This window comes from Culex quinquefasciatus, chromosome 3 (genome assembly GCF_015732765.1).
Source record: "Culex quinquefasciatus strain JHB chromosome 3, VPISU_Cqui_1.0_pri_paternal, whole genome shotgun sequence".
NCBI classification, from domain to species: domain Eukaryota; kingdom Metazoa; phylum Arthropoda; class Insecta; order Diptera; family Culicidae; genus Culex; species Culex quinquefasciatus.
The window spans coordinates 82,814,149-82,836,402 of NC_051863.1; the positions used below are offsets into that span (position 1 = coordinate 82,814,149).

Genomic DNA, 22,254 nt, shown 5'->3' on the forward strand with positions numbered 1-22,254 from the left:
ATAATTGCTGGTACCAACAACTAGTGTCTTCCTTTTAACTACAAGGACTTCGCCGCCCTGAGCCCCTATTTGTTTGAGTACGGCACGGAGCGACGATGCCGGATACCCATATTTACACTTAGTATTTTAGAGCACCCGCTACGGGATTCGAACCAGCACCCTCTTTATATTCCACTATGAAGATATGCAAAAACTCTGTTTTCTTTTTATTACATTTTTTTTTTAAATCACAGCTTATAGTCACACCTAAACCATTTGCTGACCCGATTTTGGCCGGGTTAGTTTCACTCGATTTATTTTCGGATCCTACAGTTCCCTATTGAAAATCAAAGGCAAGTAATTTTGTTCAAAAATTTTGCATAAAAAAATTATTGTGAAAGAAATCCAAATTACTTTCACATAGGTGCTATATTTTTACAAAGTTACTCAAACGACCTATCCAATGAGCAATCAGTGGGGAAACTTTCGAAAGCGCTGTCTTTGCCCATTGTAACGAGATTTTCCAGATTAATTATCAAGAACCCACATAAGTGATACATAACAATAAATTAAATTCGAAATTGATACAATCAACACCCGGTGGTTGGTCACTTTTTTGGTCAAAGTCAAACTAAAAAGTGACGAACTGTCACTTTTACATGGCGCTTACGCACACTATCAAAACAAACGTTTCGAAGTATATATGAGCCCCGTGTAAAAGGGGTGTCAAACTAAAAAGTGACCCCGTTCGTTTGACAACAGTTGGTGTCAAACCATCGGGGTTTGAGTATAGTTAAATAATGAACTTTTTCCATATATTGATTGTATACGAATCCCACGTTTGAGCCCAATTGGTTGGGAATTGGGTTGGGGTTGAGGGCCTCGTGGCGCGGAGGTTAGCGGCTTCGGCTGCCGATCCCTAAGTTGCTATGGGGCGCGGGTTCAATTCCCGCCTTATCCTCCTGACCTTCTATTGGATGGGGAAGTAAAACGTCAGTCCATTTGCGTAAAAGAAGTTTTGGGTGACTCACCACACATAACCTTCGGACGCCGTGAAATGAGCAGAAACATGCAACAGAGCCCACAAAAGACCCGGGGCCCTGCTCTGGGTTGAGGTTGGGAGTTTTGAACAATTGAGTATAAAAAATATTGTTTTTCAAAAATTTAATTTTGTATCAAAAAAAACATAATAAGTTTATAGTTAGTATTCCAAGCATTTGATGAAAACTCAGCTCTGAAGAGTTTTAAAAACTTCGCACCTCAAACCTCCTACATCCATTTTTTTATGAAAACTTTTAAACACGCACTTTTCTGCAATTCCTCTTCAGGCATACAACCGTTCATCTAAGCTTTTTTCACTTGAATAAATTTCAACATCGGATGGAAATACAAGGCAATTAAGACTCAATGCAGTTTTTTTGTTAATTAACAAAATATAAAATCTGTTTTTAATATACTTTTCTTGTACAAAAATCGCTCCTTATTTCAAATTGCAAAAAAACCATTCAAAGGCTTCGCTCTTTACCTAACGCAGGATTTATCCACCAAACTTTCCATTAAGCGGAATAAACATCCGGATGCAAAAGTTCATAGTTCATGCTCTATTGATTTTATTTTCCAAAAAAACTAATCGAGACAAAATGTGACTGTTTAAAACGTGGTGACGGCATTTCAGGGCCGTTACGCTTTGAGTGGTATGGGAAATTGTTAACCAATAACTTTGGAGCTTATTTTAAGAGATTTATTTTTTTAAGCTGGAGTTTGGGCTTGTCACAGGATCTTACGAAGCAGATTTAAGCCGTCCGGTGCGGAAGTGGTCCCCTTGAAGTCTCGGCTCAGTTCTTCGCGAATCTTCTGAATCAGCAGCTCGAACGTGTCGCCTTTCGATCGATGATGGCACGATCCCTTCCAGCAGCAGCCGAGACGATTGGTCTGCGCCGCGGCTCTGCCCCAAAGAGAAAATGTAGAAGTAGTAGAAGGTGCCAAGCCCCGTGGATGGTAGTACATACTAATAATACTAATCGTTTCCAGAGAGCAGCAAACCAGACACGACACGACGGAGAGGAGAACGCAGTAAAGTGGCGACTTGTGCTTCGGCTTTTTTTTCCTTCGACCCCTATAAATACGACTGGATGCTTTATCCCCGACCTCACAAGTGAACCAACTTTTACTGTGTCAACGTCTCCGGCGTCGTGTGGTCCGTTTTTGGGCGCAATTTGCGGAAAAAGAAGAGAATCGATTTGCGCCACAGTTTGGCTAACGCGTGCAATTGTTTCTTGTTTGTGCTGTTGATCACCTTTGGTTGTAAGTTTCTTGGTGAATGAAAAATTTAAAAAAAAAACACAGAATTCCGTTGATTAACGTTTATTAGAAAATTGCCCCTCTCAAGTGTGAGCGGTGTGTGGCTTAAGTCGGCTATTGTAGTGATTATTGTGTGATTGTTTCCAGAACTCTCCACTCCCACCAATAAAAGAAACCATGAAGCCATTCACTTTCGGTGTGTTTGTCGTCGCTGCTGCCCTCTGCGTGGCCAACGTGTTTGCTGCGGACGAGCCTGCGAGCACCAAGGACAGCAAGGATGAGGAGGGTGTCAAGATCTACAAGCGCCTGATTCCGGCCGACGTACTCCGAGGTGGGTCCCATACAAAGACACATACGTACCGTATGATGCTTTTACATAATCCGACACAATAATCCGCGCAATAATGGAGATTTATGGCGATTGAGTGAGTGACGGGGTGTCCACAACGCAACTCCGCCACCATTCATTGAAAGAGCTGCTGTATTTTTTTCTGTTTCCATGTGAAGAAGCAGCAGGAATTTTTCGCAACAAATAATAGATGATTGCTAGTTAGTAGCAGCAACAGCAGCAGCACACCCATTCGCAACAAGTTAGTTCAGAGTCAGTGGTTCCCACAAATGAGATCCCTGCGATCCCTCTCCTCAATTGGTGGGTGGTGTGCTATCTTATGTTAGCAATTACATTTGCTTGATATATTATTTAAAGTTTGCATCGCAAAAATCAGGGAAAAAAAACATTTTATTGAACAATTTGGTTTGGTGATCCAAACAGACTTTATGATTTAAAGTTTTATTTTTTTTCTCAATTATAGATTTTTTTGAGTTTTTGTTACTTTTGCATGTTACTTTTTAAAAGTAAATCAAGTAATGTGCATTTGAGGACAAGAATAATTTAAGAAAGCTGAACCAACATACAAAGTTCCATTTTTCAAAATTTTCACGAAATAACACAACTTGAAATTTACAAGTTGACGTCAGTAAATAATTCAGTTTCGTCAAGGTATGATAGATCTGGGCTCCCTGAACATGCTCCAATCGTCAAAAATGAATTTTAGTGAATTTTCTGCCATTAAATAAAATTGTAAATTTCGGATATAAAAAGTATGAAATCATCTTAAGCAACCATGCGCACCCACGTTTATCTGTGAGGGTAGCAAAAATAAGGGGTGAATCTTGTCTGTTCTAACCAAAACCAGTCAAAAATATCAAAACATTGCACAAAATCATAGCTTATCAGCTGTTTCAATTCGCCTCAGTTGACGGTATTAAAAAAGCACTCCAATTAATAGGCACAGATCGGCAATGCTCCTGTAAGGATTTGTAGAGTTCGCCAATTATCAAAAAAAAAAACTGAAAAACGTGACAGTTCAAAAAATATTTCAAATCGTAATTTCGATTACTTATGGTTTAATTTTCTCTACAATGTTTTTTTTTTTGTTAAATTTGTCGTGGAAATTGTTGTCCTAAATTTGAAAAAAAAAATCTCTTCAAAACTCTTATTTTCGCAAACATCTTGCAAGAATTCGTACGCACCAAAAGCTTTACGAACAGCAGAACAATGGATAGGGGCGATTTATTTGGCTTTTCTTCACCCTCTCTGGTTAGCTTTCGCTACAGCTGCTGTCCAATGAAAAAAATTCTTCACGTATTTCTTACCAAGTGCGTACTCTACTTAGGGACCATCCGTAAACCACGTAGACACTTTTTTAAAATCTAAGCCCCCCCTCCCCCCTCGTAGACAATTACCATACAAAACATTTTTTCAGTATTGAGCGTGGACAATCGCTGAAACCTGAAACTGCGATTGAATTCGATTGTAATCTTTTTTGGGATTCTGAAACTGTTCAAATAACAAAGTATAGGTAGTTTGTGAGCATATTTTCCAAAGCAAATCAGTGGTTTTACTTGAAATTTTGAAAACTAACTTTAAAGGTATGTTTTCCGTAATATTTCGATTTTTCTAAATATTGATCCTGGGCGAATACTGACATTCCAAACAGTTCTGTAGATAGGCTTACAAAAAATAAATAAAAGTACATCAAATACTTCCATTAAAATACTTGATGTTCTGAAAATGCGTGATATGAGTGGAGTATGTAAACATATCGCACATTTGGGATTAAAAGAGCCAAAACAAGACCCACTTCTCGTTTTTTACAGCGAATGAAGTCATGAAATTCAGTTAACGAACACTGTTCGAAATATAAAATTTCATTTAGCTTTTAAACATTCTAGGCTAAATATGATAATATGTAGGGGAACTATACCCAGTACTTTGATCATGAATTAAAGCATTCATACTTTGTTTTTGACTGTTCCAAAGTAATAAATAGCTCAAATAAAAGTGAGCAAACAACTCCCCATTGTTGCAACATCTGAAAATGATAATTTTATAGCGGAAAACAGCAAAAGTGATGAGAATTGGTAGAACGGCTTAGAGTGATTAAAATGGGTATATTTCCCCTACATCATTGTTCAAAAATTCGTTTGATGTGATATATTTGTAGAAATATGGTCAAATATTTAATATATGTTTGTGGAATTTAGACATACTCACGGCAAATATTATTGATGGACCAAGAAGTAAACTAATTTAAAAAATTCAACGACAAACAAACAAACAGTTTGGTAACCACTGGTAAAGGGCAGAGGAAATGCACCTATCGTGTGCTAATTTTTCCGTTGTTCTATCAACCTCTTGGTGCTCGTCTTCTTCCGTTGCTGCTGCTGCCATTTCGTCTCGAAAGAAGACGCCAATTTACGAGTTGCAATTACTTAATTCAGTGTGTTTCCCTCCATTTCATGCAATCAGTCATGCACGTCAAAGTTGGTCACCGCGCGCAGCAAAAGCACAGGCAAGGGACGTTTTAGCGCGTTGTACTAAGAAGAAACGCTGCTACTAGTATAGCCTTCGCAGACCAGACAAGACTATGTGCGCATGAGTTAGTGGGTTTTATGAGCTATGTGTGTGTGTAGAGAGGGACAAACCTACCACCGATCGCGCTACTCTGAATTATCAAATCCGTCGTGACACGAGGGGGGACAACACGAGCCAACCAACAGCAAAAAAAAGCAGTTTCCAATCACAGGTGCACCTTGTCTTAGATCTTGGAGCCGCGATTTCCATAGCGAATGTGTGTGGCTTTGCAAACCGGTTGCATGCTTTTCTAGATCTTTCCATTAATTAAGGTTGAGAAACACAAAGTGCTCCATATAAATCGAGCATGGGTTTCAATTTGATACGACTTGTCGCTCGCACCCATTAATTCCCGTTTTTTAATCGATGCCGTTGAGAATAGATTAGGACGATGATGCAGCACGAAACGTGTCCTTGTTCTAGTAACAAAACGCTGATTCAAACGTATTTCCCGTCTTGGGGTACCGTTAAGTCCAAAAACTCGTTTTGACAAAGGTGCTAATTTGTATTTCACACAACACTCTCAGCTACGTAGATAAACAACTTACAAGATGACATCAGTAAGGTTTCAGATAAATTTTCACTGCGTGGTTTTTTTTTTATTTGGACGTCACTTGATGCTTGGCGGTAAACATTTCCCAAGAAATGTTTATTAGTTTTTTTTTGGCTTCTGATTACATTGGTTTCCTATTTCCTGCCCGGTTAGTCATAAAGTCATACAGGACAACAGAAAAAGACATATAATAGTGAAAACGAGAGAGCCGTCTTGACATTGAACAAAGAAAAACAAACCTTCCACTTTAACGACCCACAGGTCTTGTGTAGTCTCTATTGCAAGGTTTCGCTCGAACCTAGGAGTCTGAAGGCTTGATTGGGGAGAGCATCTAAACTTCTATCTTCTTTTTTCTGGGTTCGATTCCCATCCCAAATTGTAAGCTATTTATTTAATTTTTAAGAACAGATCTCGAGTCTGAATTTTTCGAAGAGTTTATAATTCAGACGAAAACTATTTCCAGATATTTGTTGTGACTTTTTTTATGTAAGGATTGAGATTAGTTTTTTTTTTTTCAAGGTGGATTGAGTTAGTTTTTTTTTCTAATCAGGTGGATCTTCACAAAGAATATTTTTTGAACTCTTAATTAAGTCACATATAAGTTTGAGGTTAGGATAAAGAAGTTACAATTTATTATAATTAATTTGAAAAAGATTTGAAACTTGAAAGACTTAGCATCAAACCCAAATGCCCTATTGAAATAAAGAAAAAAATTCTGCTCTTAGTACAACATTAATAATCCGTAAATGCAGCAAATTTTATAGTTAGAAAATATTTTCAATGAGCTATTCATATTTCTTCCTTGAGTCATGAAATAACACTACTTGACATGTTTGAAGTTGACGTCAATAAACGCTTCAGAATTTGTCAAGGTATGATAGATTTGGGCTACCCGAACACGCTCCAATCGATAGAAATGAATTTTAGTGAATTTTCTTGGAATTTCCTGCGAAATAATAAAGCTGTAAATTTTGGGACAAAGGATATGTTTCCTTGCTAAGAAGCCAGGCACCTCCCAGGTGTCTTTCTGGGAAAGAGAAACTCAATGGACGCTTGGTTCAACGCATTTGCACCTGAAATAATCAATTTTCGCAGGAAATTCACTAAAATTGTATTCGATTGAAGCGTGTTTAGTGAGCCCAAATCTATCATACCTTGACAAATTCTGAAGCGTTTGCTGTCAAAAACTTCATAAATGACGAGTTTTGCAATCATATTCAGTCTTTTTTTTATTATTTTCAAATATCTTGAACTCGTATCTGTTTCGAAAGTTTTATCTAATCTAATCTAATCTAATCTAATCAGACCCTAGCGCAGCCAATCTTTCGAAGGGATCCTGGAGAGTGCCTTAGGTTAGATGACGCCTAGCACTCTTCTTGTCATTTATTAACATTTGTAGTGCGCCATTACATTGAAATGCATTGAAACATCACAAGCGTTAAAGCGGCCAGGCCTACTGCGTAAAGCCGTGTCGCAGAGATGACTCGTAATTGGGTTGAGTTTGAGCACGGAGTGCTCGAACAACAACACAATTCTGAATCGACAGGGAGGAAGAAGCGTGGGGACACACCACCATACGCTCCGAGATTTGGTTGTATTCGTTGGGAGCACCATGCTAAGAAGGTTTGGTACTCCGGGACCCTCTGGGATGGGACATTGTATTTCCACGAATGCCCTGGACACTATTTGCCGTGGTTATAGCGCCACAACTCGCTCTGTATCTGTTTCGAAAGTTTTATACATGCAAAAAAAGTATCTTCATTAACGGAAAAATGGTTTACGGAAAATTAAATGTCCAAACTTATCTACATAAACCATCTGAAAAAATGCCCTAAAGTGACCCATCCCAACTCATTTCAAGCTGTGTAGCCCAGCAGCCAACCGGGACAAATGCTGCCCGCCACGCGGAAAACTTTGCCATTCTCGGAACCGTGATTTAAAATAACCATAACCATGCTTCCTAAGTCAACCCAACTTCAATAATTAATTTGTTCCCCCGCAGCAGCATAACGACACCGGAAGGGGTTGGCATCAGCTTTTTTTTCGCTCTTTTGTGAACTGTTGCGGACAGATTCATCAAACATGGTGTGCAATAAGTGCAAGCGTGTCCCATATCAACGCATAAAAAGAGATTTTTATTTTATTTATTTTTTTTATTTACTAAATTTGACAACAAATCAAACAAATAATCCTCGAAAAAAATACCACGTCATCTGTGGATGGCACCAACGTCAGATGTTAAACACTTTTAAACGTACAATTTATGTGTTGCAAATGGGACAACATTTCAATATCGACGGACTAACAAGCGGATGAAAAGCTTTTTTCCTCACTCTCTTTGCTGTATTTTCTATGCGCAAATATTTTTCAACTCGCTGGCCGGACCCCGTTGATGTCATAGCGATTCATCATGCATATCGGGACCGTTTGATGAACTTGACCGTCGTATCGTATCGGCTAATGGTATACTTTTATCTGCAGAGCACGTTTCTGCATAAAACTGAACCAGCTAAACGGTGGGCGAAATTCAAGTTCAATGCTTTGGAGAGAATTTTTGAACGAACTTTGAATCAGTTAGGAAAGAATTATCGAACGAGATTTTAAGTTAAAAGTAATTTATAAAAAAAAACTATCATGCGTCTCCATTAAATTGTCTAAAAGTTTTATGGAGACGCATGGTTTATCAGCCGTTTACGACTTCTGTGTGCATTGGGGTGCCCAGTAAAAATGACCCCCTGCTCCACAAGCGAAAAACGGTCTTTTGGGTTATTTTAAGCATCTGTGCAAATTTTGAGCGAAATTGGTTGAGATTAACCCATTGATGCCCGAGCCTAAAGTTGATGAAAAAATGATTTTTTACAAAAATGACTTTTTAAATCGCTAATAACTTTTCAGGATCGAGTTTTACAGCTTTGGTATGTTCGACAAAGTTGTAAAGCATTAAATTTCCAATTAAAATATCACTTTTGGGAATATTTTGATGGTAGTAGCGCACCGTGCAGACCAAATTATGAGAAAATTGGGTTTTCCATACATTTTTTCGATTTTTCCCATACAAACTTCACCTTTGAGTATCAATGGGTCAATGATGACCGATTTTGCTTATATTTGGCTCAGAGTCCTTAAATAGTCCAACCCTAGTAACATTTTTAAACTTACAGGTTTTATCATGGTTCTGAAAACCCTCATACGGCCTAAATAGGCTTTTATGGCCTACTTAAAACCTAAAATGTTACTAGGGAAGGAACAATATTCAGCTTGTGGAGCGAGGTTTTGAGAAAAAGTCCCATATTCTGGGCACCCTAGTGTACATGTATTTACATTATTTAACTATTTATTGACTAAAGTAATTTACTATTAAAATCTTCATTCAAATTGTTATACAAAGCGCATCACGAACGATTACGTATTAAAATCAATTTTATTTGAATGTCTTAGAAAGAGATTCATTGCCTGGGCACGAGATCAGAATAACTTAATATCCAATTTAAACCACAAATGACTCAGCAAAGAGTTAACATTATGGGTAGTAGAGGATGCCTGATGCAATCTTGCAAATTCATGCTTTAAAATCTGGTAAATCCCCAAAACGTGATTTTCGTGCCAACGCAAACTGTCGCCAAATAAAGCCCCCCAGATCGGTCCATCGCCAGACACTGCGTGGGGAAATCCGCCCCTATAGTTACCGGTTTCCAACCATTGCAGTGCGCTCCGCTGACCATTCGGAGGAGAACGGCACGACAACCATCATCAGCTACCGCCCCGGCATCATCGCTCAAGGTTACTTTGGAACGGTTTAGTTAATCTGTGGGCTCCAATCGGTGCTGAATTAATTACCATTGGTAATAAAAGCAATTGTTTTGCTTTCAAATCAAGTTCACTCAAAGTCATGCTCGTCATATCGGGATTGGAAGGGGGGTTTAAAACCGGAAAAGTACCGCCTAATGAGTAGCACCAAGTGAGTCACCAGCCGGCTTAGCTTCTTCGTCGTGAGCAAAGTTTTCCTGACTATTCTATGGCTGACCTTTTACGAAGTTACGTTCACAAGCTGCAACAGTTGTAAAACACTTCAGGAAGGGGAATCCGCACAAGTAATCATAAACAGATGAAAGGGAAAACTTAACGCTTCAATTCAAATCAAAGTGATGGTAAAAGGCGGTAAATTATCGCGTCACGATTCTCGGCATTTGCAGTTGAATGTGCAGAATTGCGCACAGCTCGCCGCAGAACAATGCACTGTTCTGAGATGCATAGGCAAACTTAAATGCTGAGCAAACAAACCTAGCTAGTCTATAGACATTGCAAAAGAGTAAGAGTCAAATTAACTTAATTAGTTAGACACATTAGCATGTTGTGAGAGAATTCACTGCCCAGCAGATATTACAGTATCGCTTGGTCTCAAGCTTCTGTATTGCTCAACAATGTGTGCATGATTGGTGGTGTCCATATAGCTGACACGAAGGTTACTTATGGAATCTGGAATTATGTATGACCATCAATCCAACCGTGAAATTGTTGTCTTGTGGATGACAAATTGCAACAATTGTATGATAAAAAAGTGGCAGCCTTTCGGATAAAGAACTTTTTAACAAACCGGCCTTTAGGCTTGGAAGTCTTTCACGGTCGTGGCATGTTTTTGACAACGCAGGTTGATTGTTAGTAACGCTTCATGGATTTTATATTTACTGGTCGGTGTCGTAATTCTACGTTCCAGTTGATCACAGGCGCTTAATTGGTTCGTGGAGATAATAAAGTAAATCCAATTATAATTTTCAAACTAACACAAACATAAATAATAACACTCCGAACGAAAGCTTTTTTTTAAATAGTTTTCGATTATATTTGATTCACATTGTGATTTAATTCGGTAGTATGATACGATTTCGCCTTACCACTCGTATTTGCATCGAAAATTTCAAAAATATATAAAAGTTTAATCTTTTGAAGATATAGTCCAGACTCGATTATCCGAAGCCTTGATTATCCGTAATTTCGATTATCCGATGGTTTGTATGGAACTTTGGATAATCGAATCATGAACAAAAAATATCGTATTTGTTTATTTTGTTACAGTTAACACAAAATTCGAGTTCTGCGCCTTATTTTAGTCCAATTTGAACAGTTGATTGCCTATTACACTAAAAATATGCATAGTTTCAGTATTTCGGCATCGCCATTTTGGTCGCCACCTAGGATTTAAAAATTCTAAATCACTTTAGAGTAGTTTAGGGTAGAGAGCCTATATGGAGAGGCGAAATGTCACTCTCAGGGTTCCAATCGAACTGTCAAATCGGGGTTCCAATCGAGCAACAAGATCATGCAAGAACAAGGTTGGATTCAATTTAAAATGATTTTGGCAAAAATCGAGACTTATAACAATCAAAAGTATTGTAACACTGTTGTTGATAACAATCTGGTAGTTTTTGTTATGCACAAAGCTTGTTCGGTACAAAAAAAGTGCCAGCACCAAATAAAAACTATAATTTTTTCAACCTTAAATTTGAATGACTTTGGGCGTTCATTTCATTTCCCTATGTAGGTCCCTAGTTCAGGGGTCATACTTGAGCTCGGCAATCAAAAATAAAACAACAAAGAATTTTTTTCGTGATTCGATTATCCGAAGTGAAATTTTGCCAAGGCCTTCAGATAATCGAGTCTGGACTGTGGATAGAAATGTAAAAAAATCTGTTTCATTTTTAATAGAAATGTTAAAATAAACCTTACATAATGTATTTTTGTCGGGACCGGTAGTGTAGTGATTGCCTCTCACCCCAGTTGGACTGGGTTCGATCCCAGACGGTCCGGTGGCATTTTTCGAGATCAGATCTGAAAGATCTTTTTGTTTTTCGAAAACTTTACGAGCTAGTATTTGTTCTCCAGGGGTAAAAACTTTGCCTAAGAGTGTAAACAGATTCGCCCACTTTTAATAATGTTACAGTTAAAGAATGTTTAGCTAAAAGTTTCCCGGATCGTACTGAACATTTGCTGGTCGATTTTGCATGCAAAAATAGGCCGATGGCCAAAATTTTAGAACGATCCGTGAAACTTTTTTTCAAAAAGGATCACTCTAATGGCTGCAGCTTAGCATGTAAGCTCGAAAAAACCGCAACTAATCAAGCTCGTGTTTGGGATTCACTTAGGGGATTAAGTCCTTAATTTAACGTTCACAGCCCAAAAATTAATCTACCAGGATGCCAATGCAACCTCAGAAAGTCCCCGATGAATCACCCCTGCATGTCTCGTGCAAACGTTACGTAATATGCAAGCCCACGCGATCGGGACCATACTTTGACCTGTAAATGGCAACAATGAAAGCAACCGGCCGCAGTCCTTTCTTCATTATTTGCACATCTTGTTTTTTTTTTTTTTTTTTTTTTTGCATGGTCCACTGCGAAACCAGTTTTTCGCACCTTATTTAATCTTTGTTTCCTCTCGCTTTCATGTACCTACACCCCTTTTTTGTGCAAATATTGCATAATAGCGTGCGTTTTTTCTTCGCCCCAAGCGATCACGAGACCGATCCAACCGATACCAATATACAACAAAACGTGGGCAAACCAGCGCGATCGACATTTACCACGTTGTTGTCCTCTGGTGGATGACAAGCCGTGACTTTATGGCTCGTTCTTTCCAACACTGCGATCGGAAACCGTAATTTACAACCAACCTTTTGCTTGCATTGGCCAATCACTTGATCTATGGGTGGTACCTTGGGCAAGGAAGAGATACACCTCGCTCGTTGACCTACATCTTAAAAGTTGTACGTCCTTTGCGATAAACTGGTGATGTCTAGACGGAACATCGTGCACAGGCTGCATAAAATTATATTTAGTCAAAAAAACTCATGGTCTTTTTAAAGGACATTCAACATAAAGGTTACTTAAACAGGAAAGGTAGTTTTTAAATCAAGCTTTACATCGTTAAGGTTTTCTAAATTTCAGTTGTACAAATAAGTTTAACAATCAACCGCCAAAATTCTCTGTTGTTTTTTTTTTTAATTCATTTACGCCATTTACGCCAACTAATAATCTAACAATTTGCATTAATTTCAGATTTCCCCGGCATGTGCTTCGCTTCAACCCGTTGCGCCACCATTGAACCCGGCAAGTCGTGGGACCTCGCTCCGTTCTGCGGCCGCTCGACCTGTGTTGTATCCGAGAGCAACCCAGCCCAGTAAGTTTCCTCATTTAAGTTGTTGTATTTTTTTTAATATTTCAACTTCAACTAATCGCTCATTACAGACTGCTGGAACTGGTCGAGGACTGCGGACCGCTCCCACTGGCCAACGACAAGTGCAAGCTGGATACGGACAAGACCAACAAGACCGCCCCCTTCCCGTACTGCTGCCCCAAGTTCACCTGCGAGCCAGGAGTCAAGCTGGAGTACCCGGAAATTAAGCCCTCGGATGCTTCGGAGGAAAAGAAGAACTAAATGATCTGATAAACAAAACTAAAGCTAATTTTCCCTACACACAGCATGAGAAGAACAACAAGATAGAAACCAACAAGACCTTAAAGATGCATTCCGGTGTACTTTTTGCCCTTTTTTATGTACAGATGTGAACCGTAATCTTGTAACATCGTAAGGCTAAGCTAAAATAACGGAGAAAATATGTGTATTATCGAACAAGAAACACACCATATACCTATTAGTCAAGTATGTGATATTAGAAATATGTATTTATCTGAAAAAGTACTAACTTTTGAGCTCGTCCTTCTCGACAACGTTCCGTGTTTTATGGTTGAAAATTCTCAAATTCATAATGTGTTGACCCATATTAAAAATATACTCGTTTCTATTTCATTCAGTGTAAGCAATACTTAATTTTGTTTGATCAGTTCGAATTATGCAGATTTTGAAAAAATAAAGTTCTTAGTTTTTCAGTAAACACAAAGTTTCTACAATTGATACAACCCCTTCTGTCCACCAGTTCTTCAATGCTTCAAATGTCTTCCTCGTGAAATTTCAATTTCGATCAATTCGATCGTTTTCCGCTGTTCCGTGGTTCACACTCATTGCAGTTTACAAAGAATCAGTCATATTTGTTCAATTAAACGGTATTTTTCATCCTTGAACGTATTTACACAGACTGTCTGTGATATTTAGTAGGGTGGTTCGACATGATCGATTTTTCAGAACGGCATTTTACGGTTCCATTTGGGCTCTCAAAAAACCCACTGGGTTTTGAACCGGTCTTCCGCAAAGCGATTCAAATTTGTATAGGAAACCCCTCTTTGTATATTTAGATTTTATTTTATTTTCGCTTTTCACTAAATTTAAAAACTAACACCGTAGAAGTATAGTCCTGAAAGTCCTTTGAATTTACCAGAAGAAAGTTCAGTCCTACCTTGCTTCTGGAAAAATATACAGAGTTTTTTATAAAAAGGCATTTCAAAAAAAAAAAAGCCGTGAAGGAGCAGTTTATGCAACAAGTTGCAAAAAGAAGGTTTTTTCAGCACGAGTCATACATTTAGCCAACGAGGTTCACCGTGTTCCATACAACATTTTTTGCAATTACAAAAAAAATGAACATGAACGAATCAATCCTGTTCCCTACATCGCTGTCGCGCTCCAAAATGAAGGCCACGATGTTACTGCCCAACGAAACATCCATCCGTAACCTGCTCAGCCTGGGGTCTTCGGACGTGACCGGTGGCGTACCGTAAGAATCAGTACAGCTTGGACGCCGAATTTGCCAACCATAAGCAGATGCGTTAAATACAAAAAAAAAATCGAAAACATACTGTTTTAATATTAAAATATTGAAATAAAATCCTTCACAACTCTCGAAAATCAACACTGTAATGTTAAATGTTATTTACTCTTGGCAAAACAAGTTTCTTCTTATAGTAAAAGTAAAAATCCTTTTACCTATAAACCGATTTTGTTCCAGAAATGCATGGTGGTATCAAAAACATTCCAACTTTTAAATTAATTTTTTTTTAACTTTCTACGAATATTTACCAACGTGAACTTTCAATCCAATGAACGATGTTTTTAAATTTACAGTATTTTTTCTTTGTGTGTGTGATAAATAGTTATCGTTCATTAAATTGTAGTCTACAATTTAATGAACGATAACTATCGTAGATTTGTAAAAGAAAATTTGTAGAAGAAAAAATCAACCCTTCGACTATGTCAAGATAAGTGTAACAATTCGGGAAATATATAGTCCGCAAGCTCATCAAAATCAAACCATCCACATTAACGACCCCCGGGTCTTTTTTGTGGTCTCTATTGCAAGTCTCTGCTCGAACCTAGGAGTCCGAAGGCTTGAATGGGGAGAGCACCCAAACCTCTTTCTACTCCAAGGATCCTTTCCACTCCCAGTGTTTGATGAACTGACGACCTTCGGATTGCGAGTCCAACCGCCGCCAGCGATTCCACCGGAGTAGGCTTGGTTTGGTGTGTTGTTTGTACTTATGGCATGGAGACGACTCCTACACCTGGAATGACTTAACGGCCTAACAACCAAGGCCGGTACCGACATTTTACTTCCTCATCCGATGGAAGGTTGCAGCAGATGGGAATCGAACCCTGAATCATCCGCTTACAAAGCGGACAGCTTAACCATTCGGCCACGCACCGCAAGCTCGTGTGAGCTTTAAATTTGTCCTGGCATTTAAAAGCTTTGAACACCCCTGTTCTAGCAGGATGATGGCATAGTTCTAGTAAGAATATTTTTGCTCTGCTAGAATTCTGTAAGAATCCTGTTAGAACGCCGTGATAACGACGGGCCATCCTAGTCACGACGTTCTAGCAGGATTCTAGTAGAGTTCTTACAGAGCTGGATATTTTAAAAGCATTCTAGCTGGGATGTTCCATCGTTCTAGCATTCTGGCAGAACTAACTCTGCTAGAATATTTCATGACTGGGATGATGTGGAATATTTATTGTCACTCTGGCACTAAACCGAAACGACCGATTTTCTCTCTCGCCGCACTTTTTCTCTCCGCTTTTTTCTGTCAAGCTTAATTTGGTATTATTCGATCAGTGTGTAAGCCAAGTCTGTTGTGATTCCTCCATCTTGTTTTGATTGACGAAAATTTATGTCGGTGGTTTTTAGTAGGGACCTACATAGGGAAATGAAATGTTCTGGGAGAAATTTCAAACACTCAAAGTCATGCAAATTTAAGGTTGAAAAACTTGTAGTTTTTCTTTGGTGCTGGCACTTTTCTTGTACCGAACAAGCACAAACATAACAAAAACTATCAGATTATTATCAACAACAGTTTTACAATACTTTTGATTGTTATAAGTCTCGTTTTTTGCCAAAATGATTTTAAATTGATTCCGACCTTGTTCTTACATGACCTTGTTGCTCGATTGGAACCCCGATTTGACAGTTCGATTGGAACCCTGAGAGTGACATTTCGCCTCTCCATATAGGCTCTCTAGTTTTTAGCTTTAATAAAAAAAAAAACAAAATGAAATATGTACTATTTTTTACTTGTATAAATGGCCCCACCATCATCTTCCAAAACCTCCGACGGCAACACGCAAGCACTGATATTATTTAGTCAGACAGAAAATGCGGCGAGAGTGGAAATCGCTCGTTTCGGTTTGGTGCCAGAGTGACAAAATGTTTTTTCATTGACGTTTAACCTCGCGTTCAACACATCTCGTTGCACTCAGAATTAGAGTTGATCAGTTAGCGGAGCGTATAGTGTTAGATAAGTCACCGCGAAAATTCAATTTATTTCCGAAACTGTTGGGATCTAGCAAGCTGTGGAGTTGGACCGAACGCAGTTAACCTTATTAAATATTGTAAATATACACGTTGTAAATATACACGTACATACGTACGCGGAATCGGTTGTTGCGTTTGAAACGGAATACGTAAACGATTCGAATTGAATTCAGTTTCAGAATTCCGATTGAGTTGACTGGGTAGATGAATAAACCATTCTGTATCTGAACTTCAGTCGCCTAGTTATTTCGCTCTTCGACAGAAACCACAATACTGACTTTTCGATCGCAAACTCAATCTAAAAAAATCTTCTTCTTTTTCTCGCGTGAATCGGCTAATACCAACGTATATCAGCCTAGCATGTTCCCTAAGTAACTTATCTATTTTACTTTACTTAGATGTTCTAAATTAAGTGATTGTAGATAGCCCATGACTTCAGCACGTTCGACAACACAACACGCAGAAAAATAAGGCATATTTGAATCAACAAAACGTTTTGTTGATTTAAAAATCAAGATTTTTGTTGAATCAATACTAAACGTCAAAGCAACTTTTTCAAAGCAAAAAAAGAGTTTTGTCGAATTGAGAAAATCAAGGTTTGTTCCAACGCAAAATCAGCGTTGATTATATTCAACAAAAATTTTGTTGAATCAAACCTCGTACAGGCTGATTCTACAAAATATTTTTCTGCGTGATTCAATGTCGAACCAACGGGGTTCCACTATTCCTTCGAAAACATGCATCACCCCTCGACAACACCGCGCCCGTTGTTTGGGTTCGAAATCTCCCGATCGGCAATGTTTTTGACAGTGCCGAATTTTAACTGTCAAGTCGGACGAACACAAAATTTTAATTTTTATTTCGTGAGCCTCGTTTTCTAAGTTGATGGGTTAAATTTAGCTGAAAATTGTGATTTAAAAGAAGAGCAAGTTGCAAAATTTAGCTCCTGACATCATACCCATTTTATCAAGTTTTTACGAGACCGGCAACTGACCAATCCTATAGGTATACATTACATAACCCGTGTACACAGCGCAATGGGAAGCGGCAAATCAAAGGTGAGTTGGAAGAAGAACTTGGAAGTGCCAAAAACTGATTAACCGGGATCGGGTTTGGTAATTGCAGGAACCTCCGGTGTCGGGTCGCAAGGGGGATGTGGACTTTACGCGCTACAAGGCGCGGGTGGACTGCGTTAAGATCCAGGGGCTAGGCAGAACCCACGATGACTACGTGCAGCGAGCCACCCGAGATTTGTTCAAGGCGACCAATTTCCAGGATGTTATCGTTGAAACGACCAAGTGGGTGGTTGCCTTTCAGAGTTGTTAAACAGAGTAATTAATGTTGATGCTTTCAGCGTAAAAGACAACCTCATGCAGCTGGGAATTTTTAAGAATCTTAAGATACACATTGACGTTAGCAAAGGACCACAGGCCACCAAGAACGGCTACGAAGTGTCATTTGAGGGCGTTGAACTGTCCCGTCTGACTGGCAGTATCGGGACCGAGCTGGGTCAAAACGATGGAGCAGCGACTGCGGGTATTTTGGTTTGATTTTGCCACTTGTGGCGAGTCTGTAATGTTAATCTTTCCTCGTAGAACTCACATCGCCCAACATTTTTGGACGGGGAGAGCGACTTAGCTTAAACTATAGCTACAGCTACGTGCGAAGCAGTGTACTTAATCTTCGCTTAACGAAACCGTATTACCACACTGTGCTGGGAGATTACGCCCCAGAGTGAGTAGAAAGTGTAAGTGAGGGATCTTTTGAGTTCTAAACGTGTGTTATTTTCAGAACATCGATAGGCATTTTTAAGCATTCATCGCCAGCGCCAGCGTCTAAATTCCGCACCGACGAGACCGGGGTGCTGCTGGACTTTTCCTTCACGCTACCTTTTGGTCTGAGCAACAGTTTACAGTACGAGATCGGGATGAAGGAAATTTTCGCCATGGACAAGCTAACGCCGTTCTTCGTCCGGGAGAATTGTGGCCCCAAGCTGGCCGGCATCATTCGCTACATCGGAGTGTTTGAGGGCCGGGACAGCAACGTGTTCCCCACGAACGGAGTGTTTGTCAAGACCACCCAGGAACTGATGGGCAGTTCGCTGTCTCAGTTTGGCGTTATGAAAAGCGACGTGCATTGTGAGCTCAACGTGCCATTGTTTGCGGGAATTTCGCTGCAAATGTGCGGACGAGTTGGAATGATACTCAACGATAAACTCAAGGAAGGCATACCCATCAATCAGCTGTTCTTCCCGGGCGGGCCGCAATCGCTGCGTGGCTTTGAGGTGTCCGGTGCTTGTCCTTACCGCGAGGGAGTGGCCGCCGGGTGTCAGGTAGGTTTCGAATAACTGTTGAATCTAGTCCTTGAATTACAAAAAATTTTTTTTGCAGTCTTATTGGACGTCCGGTCTGCACATCTGGAGTCCACTTCCGTTCAGCAGTTACTTTGGAGGATTTGGAAACCTGTTTAGAACGCATTTATTCTACAATTTTGGAACGTGCAATACATTTACAACAGGTAATCCTCACCCCCTATTATAACCTATAGATTATAGACAAAAAAAAAACTAACTTCAAATCGCGTCACCCTTTTCAGACAAACTCCGCAGCACAGCCGGGGTGGGTCTGGCATTTAGAATTGGCCAAAAGGCGCGCATTGAGTTCAACTACTGCCAACCACTGTCATTCGAGCCGAGCGATCGTGTCAAAAAAGGTTTCCAATTTGGCATCGGGTACGAGTTCATCTAGAACAACAACAACAGCAGCAAAAAATCCACGCCGGTTTCCGGAATCAAAAGTGTTTTCGAGTCACAAACAGCAGGACCTTCTGAAAGCCTTAAACTACCAGCTACCTATCAGCAGCATGTTAAACCGATTTAAAGATGGCACAGTTTGGCTTACGATTGCAGAGCTCGGATTGAATCTTAAGCCGTTGATCCTAGAGCTGTTTGGAATAAAGGGCTTCAGTCATTTGTTATACCAACCGTTGAATGTTTGCCTGCATGATGACATTTTGGTTTTGTTCAATCATCTTTTTTATTCAATGGTATTGCGGATTACAAAATTAATCGAGTACCGTAAACTGGGGTGACTTTGATAGCCCGGGGTGACATTGATAGAAATTTGATTTGGCCACTAATTTTGATACATCCAATGTATCAGTCACATTTTTGCATATATGTTCGACAATAAACTATCCCTTAGTGCTTACATACTCAAAATTCTCAAAAATGTTTAGATATTAATTTGACGGGCATTTGAAAAACCTATCAAGTCCCCCAGTTTACGGTACGCACATTAAAATTTTGCCAACTTAAGCTAAGAGCAAATTTATCCGTTCGACGCAATTGTGGACGCAGAATTTTGCGGCTGCGGATTCCGCCAACCGGTTCCAGCACAACTCAATCACACTCACACTTCCGCGCCGAACGTTCACTCGGTTTAACACCAATTATTGTCAAACGAACGTGGTCACCTTTTAGTTTACACAGAGCTCACAATCACTATCAAACGTTTTGTTTAACGTGAAGACTTCCATCATTGTCATGATTTTTCGTTCAAAGATATAAATTTTGCGTCGTTTTCAGTACTTTGACAAAATTCCTTCAACAAGTTGTTTAGAATAGTGCCCTACACATGCTGATTCCTTTTGGGAACGATTATCCCTTTCCTTGTAAAGTTATGGAAAACGTCATTAATCAATGATTGCCAACTAGGACGTCAATGACTGTGCCACAAAATTATAAAAATTTTGAAGCACAATTGATTTAGATCAAAAATTCCTTCAATGGCTTCAAGAAGGCAACAACTGGAACATGCTGATTCCTTTTGGTGCTGAAATTCGTTAAATTGAATTTAATACACATTTTTTTATAGTGATGATTAATTTTCTTCGAAAATGATCAACGGCTTCACCTTAACGTGAAGGCTTCCATCATTGTCATGATTTTTCGTTCAAAGATATAAATTTTGCGTCGTTTTCAGTACTTTGACAAAATTCCTTCAACAAGTTGTTTAGAATAGTGCCCTACACATGCTGATTCCTTTTGGGAACGATTATCCCTTTCCTTGTAAAGTTATGGAAAACGTCATTAATCAATGATTGCCAACTAGGACGTCAATGACTGTACCACAAAATTTTATAAATTTTTAAGCACAATTGAATTAGATCACAAATTCTTTAAGTGGCTTCAAGAAGGCAACACCCGGCACATGCTGATTCCTTTTGGTGCTGTAATTCGGTCAATTGGGTACTAAAGCCCTTTGTCAATTTTTATCTACAACGGTGTTTTTACCGTTTAAAAACCATTTGTAATCACTTTTTTTAATTTTAACGCAACTTTTTTTTTGACAAGACAACATTTTTTTTTTGATGGATCAACTATGGTGCCCTTGGAAAGAAACGTCAAGTAGGTTAATTTTTCCAAATTGAATTAAAAGTCCATTTTAAACTCTTTGTGGTCGTACAAAGGGTAAAAAAACAAAGCTATCCACTTTAACGACCCATGGGTCTTTTGTGGGCTCTGTTGCAAGTTTCTGCTCATTTCACGGCGTCCGAAGGTTATGTGTGGTGAGTCACCCGAAACCTCTTTTACGCAATTGGACCGACGTTTTACTTCCCCATCCGATAGAAGGCCAGGAGGATAAGGCGGGAATCGAACCCGCGCCCCATAGCAACTTAGGGATCGGCAGCCGAAGCCGCTAACCACCGCGCCACGAGGCTCTAAGAACAAAGGGTCATTGTACTCAGAAAAATAAGCTTAATCGCTGTAAACAATAATATCAGCAATCTAAGCTTCATTTTAGGAACCATTTTAATTTAATACAGAATATTTAATAGTGATGATCAATTTTCTTCGCAAATGATCAACGGCTTCACCTTAATAGAGCCCGATCTCACGCACACTAGCATGCCATTTGTTTTGCTAGAGGGTACAAAATTTAACCTCAATCTTTTTCGTGTACGTACACGCAATACATGCGCACGTAGATTATTTTACTGTCTTTTGCTCGTTTGGTATCTTCGTTTGACAGTTCTCCTGCTTCGATTCAAAGATACCTAATTTAAGGTAGAGACCCTAAATAGAGAGACTGGTCTAAGCTGGCTAAATCGATCTGGCAACTTATGTTGTGAGCTTGGCAACACTGATAAGTTTTGCTGGGCGTTTTCATGATCAAAGTGCTGATAGGCCGATAATAGAAATAGGCTGAGAAAGGGTATAGTTCCCCTACTATATGTAAAACGATTGTACAAACAACACAAAGAAACCCGAATCAAGATTTGAATGTTTTCTAAAACAAAGATGGCCGATCGGGAATGATACCTTTCAGAGCATTAATTCGATTGGTACTTTTGATTCGAGTAGTCCGTTCTCTAGTAAACTCTAGGTTCTCTAATTTGGCTTTGTTTGCGAGTTTGCGGCAGCGACCACCACGTTGTTCACGTAGATGATGATGTAAACGATCGACTTTCAGGCCGTATAGGCACGGGTTACCCTTGGCCTGGCCAAATCCCTGTTTTTTATGGTACGCTGTTTTGACGTCCACGTACTTGGCCGCCATCTTTCTACAGCTAACAATCGTTAGCAGAATACTGTCATCTCTTTCACATGGCCTACCATGATCTTCGTCGTTCATCACCCGAAAAACAAAATTGCTGTTCAAATTTCTTATTTTTTTTTTTTCAAAACGACCAATGCGCCATGGGTTTCATATGTACATAGGACTTTTTGAAAAAATAGGGGAGAATTATCAATCGAAACCATCAATCAAACAACTGAAAAATAACAAACACGACTGTGTCATTAGGCTACAT

The 22,254-nt window shown here is 39.3% G+C and overlaps 2 protein-coding genes across 2 annotated transcripts; both read left to right on the plus strand.

Moving 5' to 3' along the window:
• Positions 1–2,123: 2,123 nt before the first annotated feature.
• LOC6033992 lies at positions 2,124–13,638 on the plus strand. The gene is made up of 4 exons (XM_001844328.2): positions 2,124–2,283; positions 2,428–2,611; positions 12,803–12,923; positions 12,992–13,638. Exons 2-4 carry the CDS (start codon positions 2,458–2,460, stop codon positions 13,179–13,181), a joined length of 465 nt encoding a protein of 154 aa, XP_001844380.1. The 5' UTR covers positions 2,124–2,283; positions 2,428–2,457; the 3' UTR covers positions 13,182–13,638.
• Positions 13,639–17,247: 3,609 nt separating this feature from the next.
• On the plus strand, positions 17,248–19,422 carry LOC6033994 (SAM50-like protein CG7639). The gene is made up of 7 exons (XM_001844329.2): positions 17,248–17,498; positions 17,566–17,738; positions 17,795–17,976; positions 18,036–18,174; positions 18,232–18,772; positions 18,831–18,957; positions 19,036–19,422. Exons 1-7 carry the CDS (start codon positions 17,478–17,480, stop codon positions 19,185–19,187), a joined length of 1,335 nt encoding a protein of 444 aa, XP_001844381.1. The 5' UTR covers positions 17,248–17,477; the 3' UTR covers positions 19,188–19,422.
• Positions 19,423–22,254: the final 2,832 nt, after the last annotated feature.